The following is a 5,851-nucleotide window of genomic DNA, read 5'->3' on the forward strand; positions in this document are numbered from 1 at the left end:
TAATGAGTTCTTACACAAAAAACACTTCACATAAAAAAGGTTGGGTTTTTTTTTTCCACAGATGAAATCAAATCTGAGACACATTTTCACTTTCTTACTCTGCTCCATGGTCAGCTGAGGGTATTAACCTTTTGAACAAGATGATAAAGGGTAATACGTGGACAGGAATTTTGAATCGCTGGAACTTCTTTAAAATTACCAATATATATATCATGAAAGGACTTTCTCGGAACAAATGTCCTCATCCGTTGTCTCTTTTAGAATATTTTCCGTGTGCAAAGTGTCGTGTGCAAAACAGCAAAATTGAGCGCCAAGGAGAAACGTGGTTTACAGGGTTGAGGAGGCGAGGAGAGGAGAGGAGAGATTATTGGTGAGGAAAAACGAGTTATTTTATTTGTTCATTTATTATAGTATTTAATACATGTTATTTTGTCCGGTATTGATGAGCCCTTAGTGTTCTTAATCGACAATATTGTACGACGATCACGTACTAGAAATGGCGTGGTTTGGAATGGCGTCGAAGCACGTGGTCTCTACTATGACTGCGCATTTATAGTAACATAAAATAGGTTATCATATTTCGATTCTAATGTTGCAGTGGCTTACATAAAGTGAATAATATGTATATGAAAGTCATAAGTGAACAATTTTGCTCTGGACAATTTCACAAAAGAAGACTTGTTAGGATACCTGCCCTACAAGAGGTGCTGTAGAAGTCGGACCAAGGGGGAAGTGAAAGTAGAATATGCTGTGAATATTAATTCACATCATCTGCACTTCCCCACCCCGTCCCACCCTAATTGTATGTGTGACAGATCAGTGCATCTGCCATCACCCATGTTAAGATTTGTATTCTTCTATACATATTGTCAGTGATAATCACGAGAGGAATGTGTAACTGGCTGTTTAAAGACATTGGTTTTGGGAGAGAATGAAACAGGCGCGGATCCAGGAATTTTTTTACGGGGGGGGGGGGGGGGGGTTCCATCCCAGTCAAAAAAAAATTCCAACCAAAAACTTCCTTGATGAGCCAAAAAAAAAAATGAAATCCATTGTCCAGACATGAAAACACCTATTTCGTGGAAGTCGTAGTGGGGTCCTCGTTTTCTGGGGGGGGGGGGCCCCAAAGTCATTTCTTATTTGCTCTAGTATATACTTTCAATAACTATGCAAATTCCCACCCCCCACTAGATCCACACATGTGAAATATGTGAATACTTTTAAAATCATTTTTACAGGAAGATGAAACTTGTTACCTTTGTTAGAATGATTTTTAAGCGTATCATAAGTTACTAACTGTATTCCCAGAATTAGTTGGTCCAATGGACAGGGCTGAATGTTGGCATTTGTCTGATTGTCCATGTCCAACTCATTTTGTGATTGGACAAGTCAATCTCCAGATGCATTTGTCCGATTGGACAAGTTACTTTTTGAAAATGTGTATTTTAGTTATTGTTGAGCCCTGAATGCATCAATTTGTAATTTATCAGTGAAGACCAAATAAACATTTATGAAAGTTGAACCGTCAGACACGTAGTAAAATCAGATTGTCATGACTAGACTCTGGGCAAAATTCAACTAAGTTGTGAAGCTTTATAGCAGAACTTTATTGAACAATGATTTTTACTTTTACAGAGAGGTGAGGTGCAAAGTGGTGTGGTTTTAACATCCAGTTTGCAAGAAAAACTAGAACAAGCCCTAACACTATGGGTGACAGCAACTGCTACAAGTGTGGAAAGCCAGGCCACTTTGCCCGGGAGTGTCGAAGTGGAGGAGGAGGTGGCAGAGGGGGATTCAGAGGAGGAAGAAGAGGAGGTGGTGGTGGTGGTGGTGGCGGTGAGTATCTGTATGGGAGGGGGCAGAGGTTTTGAGTGGGTGGAAGGGAGGGGTGGTAATTAGTGTTTCTGTAATAGGTGTCATTGTGTGTGTGACTTTGGGGGGGGGGGGGGGGTAATTGTGTGATAGTGGCATTCAGATTGTATGGGAGGGGGCAGTGGTGTTGAGTGGGTGGATGGGAGGGGTGGTAATTAGTGTTTCTGTAATAGGTGTCATTGTGTGTGTGACTTTTTTGGGGGGGGGGGGGGGGGGGGTAATTGTGTGATAGTGGCATTCAGATTGATGATGGGGATCTATATAATGACTCTAGGGGAGAAGAAGGGGTTCAGGAGAACAAAGTAAGTAACACAGGGATACAGGAGGTTTGTGTCCCTAAAAAATATTCTTTGACTTGAAAGTAATTTTTTTTATGATAAATGTACTCTTTTTTTCCAGTTCCTAAAAGAGCAGAACCATGAAATAATTTTCGGAAATCAAGTAACCCATTATCAATTTGCAAGCTAATGTAGGAAACAAAGATATAAAGCTCTTCTTAATTACAGGTGAGAGGTGTTACAACTGTGGGAAATCAGGACACTTCGCCAGAGAATGCACTAATGAGCCTCAGGAGCGCCGCGGGGGTGGCGGCGGAGGTGGTGGGGGTGGAGCCTGCTACACATGTGGAGAAGAGGGCCATTTAGCTCGAGATTGCCCGGACAGAGAAACCCGAGGTGGTGGTGGAGGGAGCGGGGACAAGGAGTGTTACAACTGTAACAGAACTGGACATCTTGCCAGAGATTGCCCCGACGGTCGCCGTGGTGGTGGTGGTCGGGATCAGACATGTTACAAGTGAGGAACTGCCTTCTAAATACAGTAAAACATGCTTATAACAAAGTGCCAAGTATGGATGATTTGGCTTCATTATAAACGTAATTTATTCTAGATGTTAAGTTCACAAAATATTTTGAAGCATGGGGAATGAAAATCGTTTCAATATAAGCGTTAATTCATTATAAGTGTGTTTACTATAAGCATGTTTTACTGTAATTGTATCATTTTCATATTATCTGTCATTTATTGACATAGTATAATGCATTTTCCATGTGCTCAAAAGTTGCTGAGTAATGGTACTAAAAATGAGCTTATGTGTTAAACAAGATTGACAAATTTCTTGTATGTAAATTGTCATTTTTTGGTCAGACTTGACTTGTTTACCTCAATGTAAGGAGTATTGATTCAAGACAGTGGTTATTTCTCATTAGAAGTTTAGCTTTCCTCTAACTATACAATACTGGCAATACCTTCATGTGGCGTTTCTTGATGGTATGTTTTCTATTTTACAGCTGTGGAGAGACGGGACATCTCTCCCGGGAATGTAGAAGCAGCAGCAAGAACGTCAAATGTTACAACTGTAACGAGATGGGGCACTACGCTCGCGACTGTCCCAGCGAGGATTAAAAGTCCATGCAGCCCGCAAATCCTGACCTTCTTGGAAACTTCTAGCAACTTTGTGGAAAATTTAATTCTTATAATGTACATGAATCTTGTAAAGACGCATCAATTTTTTTGTTTGGTAGTGGATATTAATTTGAAACCTTGATATGATTTACTTTGTCTGAGAATTGTTATGTTAGTAAGGATTATGCAAGAAAATTTTGCACTTCATTGTGGAGGTGAAGACATTGTGAATCATTTTTAGGATATTTGTGATGAGAACAGTACATCATTTTGTAATGTTAATCCATTTCTGATGTGGTGTAGCAATGAGAACACTCTGTCAATGGTAAACAGATTGTATTAATGTTTTTGATCGTTTGCCTATTCTCGCTATGTCAGAACCAAGAGGAGATAACTCTCAAGAGAATTTTTGAGAGAAAGAACTCTGCCTAAAAACTTTGTTTTGGAAGTTGTAAATTTTAAATTGTTAAAAAATTATTGTTAATCATTTGGAGGGAGGGTATGATTTTGTTAGTTTCTATAAATATCGACTAGAATTCAGAATTATTTCTAAATCTCAAGGCTAATTTTCTAAAGAGGTATAATAGTTATCTGCTCTTGAGTTGCTCTCCAAGTTAAAGTTGCAGTGCACTGTAAACGAGATAAATTATGAAATTGAGTGATATAAGAAGGTCTTTACTATCACTGCTATCTTGCTTGGGGAGTTTATGGAGTCTGTACATAATGATTTTCTATGTTAATTGTAACTCCAGAGGTCGTGCGATGTTGTAGATAAGGTTGGGGAGACGTCCATTCCAATCTCGGGGTTTTCCACCTATAAATGGCTCGCTCTATAGTGTGTGGACCTATCTGAATTTACTTGGGAGGGAAAAAATTTTCCAGTCACTCAAATGCAATCATTACTTGAAAGGGGATAAAGAGAGATTACTGGTCTTTCGAAAATTCAGATAAGTTCATACATTTTCAAAAGTTTGTCGAGTCTTGTTTTATTTGCATCAGAGGTACATGTGTTAAGCTATTAAGGATTATAGTTTACATTGGATTAGAGGAATATTCCAAGTTTTGAAATTTTATTCAACATGTAAACATGTGAAGATAGAAAAAGTCAAGTTTGAACTTTTTTTCCAACAGTGAGAACACGGTGAAAACTGTTTTGAACAATTTACAGAGGAAGTTGTTATTTTTGTATAATTTTTTTTAAAGGTTATTTAAGGTTGAGGATTTTTTTTTAATCTGTGCAAGTTGAGTATTTAAGCAACTAGTGTACGAAGGGAGGTTCACCTTGTGCACGCCAAAAAAATAGTAAAATGTGCAATTCTCATGATACATATATTCCAATCACACATTCAAGGGAAAAAGGGGGGCCCAAAAAAAGGTGCCCAACTTATTTCCTTGGAGATCAAAGTATTTTGCCCAATGAAAAACCAGTATCATTTAATTTTAAACTGCCAAATGCAGGATTAGTGCTCAGTGATGGAGGTTTGTGTATGGTTGTTCAGTGGGCAAAATACTGAAGGTTGAGGTGGTGAGCGTGACGGGAGATGAAGTGGTCTCCGGATGGGCGGCTGACCGTGTGGATACTTCCTGGTTCCGCCTGGTCGCCCATCACACTGTAGAGGAGGCGTCGAAGAAACACACTCTCAAAGGCAGCTGAATCAGTGACCCAATTAGAAGGAGTTTTGTATATTTATAATGTATTCTTTTTATTTTTTAAGTAGCCTGAATTGGCTTGCGAATTAATTTTAATCAACTTTGTTTGCTGAAATATATTATGGTGAAAATGTATACCAAGAAAATTACTCATGGCCTTAAAGGCGTTATGTATAAGGGGTATTTTAGGAAGCTAATTTTTGGATCATGCGCTCTAAGCGGATAGATTATTTAAGCATTCAAGGTTGATTTGTGCTCACTGCTGCAGAAGAAATTTTTTTGTAAATGTTTTGGCAGTATTGTGTATGGAGCAGATATATTTAGTTGATTAAAATTGGAAGTGATCAAAAAATAAATATATTAACAAAGGAAGATGTTTTTGTGCATTAAAGGTTAGAGAGGTGTAATGGAAAGAAATATGTATGGGCTTGGACATGTTTCTCTGGCAATGATCTGGGCATGCCCCCTTGAAATTCTGGACTCTTGCTATGAGAATATTGTGAGTGAGAAGGACTGATGTTCATTATCATACTCTTAGGGTTTGTCTCCTAGCAGTAAATGCATAAGAGGAAATTTTTTTGGAGTTTGTCTCCTAGCTGTAAATGCATAGGAGGAAATATTCTTGGAGTTTGTCTCCTAGCTGTAAATGCATAGGAGGAAATATTCTTGGAGTTTGTCTCCTAGCTGTAAATGCATAGGAGGAAATATTCTTGGAGTTTGTCTCCTAGCTGTAAATGCATAGGAGGAAATATTCTTGGAGTTTGTCTCATAGCTGTAAATGCATAAGCGAAAATATAGGAGGAAATATTCTTGGAGTTTGTCTCATAGCTGTAAATGCATAAGCGAAAATATTCCTAAGAGTTGTCTCCTAGCTGCAAATGTATAAGCGAAAATATTCCTAAGAGTTTGTCTTCTAGCTGCAAATGCA

The 5,851-nt window shown here is 38.4% G+C and overlaps 1 protein-coding gene across 3 annotated transcripts; it reads left to right on the forward strand.

Moving 5' to 3' along the window:
- The first annotated feature begins 246 nt into the window (after window positions 1-246).
- LOC133195538 (uncharacterized) lies at window positions 247-5,295 on the forward strand. 3 transcript variants are annotated; one of them, XM_061331409.1, is made up of 4 exons: window positions 247-370; window positions 1,636-1,836; window positions 2,379-2,664; window positions 3,159-5,295. In XM_061331409.1, the coding sequence occupies exons 2-4, from the start codon at window positions 1,707-1,709 to the stop codon at window positions 3,271-3,273; spliced, it is 531 nt and encodes a 176-aa protein (XP_061187393.1). In that variant the 5' UTR covers window positions 247-370; window positions 1,636-1,706; the 3' UTR covers window positions 3,274-5,295. The 3 variants fall into 3 exon arrangements, with proteins under 3 accessions (XP_061187393.1, XP_061187394.1, XP_061187395.1); XM_061331410.1 differs by having other exon boundaries at window positions 1,636-1,827; XM_061331411.1 differs by having other exon boundaries at window positions 1,636-1,824.
- The last annotated feature ends 556 nt before the right edge of the window (window positions 5,296-5,851 follow it).

Source organism: Saccostrea echinata, unplaced genomic scaffold (assembly GCF_033153115.1).
Source record: "Saccostrea echinata isolate AGI-Se365-2 ecotype Australia unplaced genomic scaffold, CSIRO_AGI_Sech_v1 ptg000029l, whole genome shotgun sequence".
Taxonomy (NCBI): domain Eukaryota; kingdom Metazoa; phylum Mollusca; class Bivalvia; order Ostreida; family Ostreidae; genus Saccostrea; species Saccostrea echinata.

Bases quoted from the DNA above. Each gene is read 5' to 3' on its own strand.
- LOC133195538 (XM_061331409.1), top strand. From the start codon at position 1,707: ATGGGTGACAGCAACTGCTACAAGTGTGGAAAGCCAGGCCACTTTGCC. The intron at 1,837-2,378 runs GTGAGTATCTGT...TCTTAATTACAG, and splicing joins TGGTGGTGGTGGTGGTGGCG to GTGAGAGGTGTTACAACTGT. The intron at 2,665-3,158 runs GTGAGGAACTGC...TCTATTTTACAG, and splicing joins CGGGATCAGACATGTTACAA to CTGTGGAGAGACGGGACATC.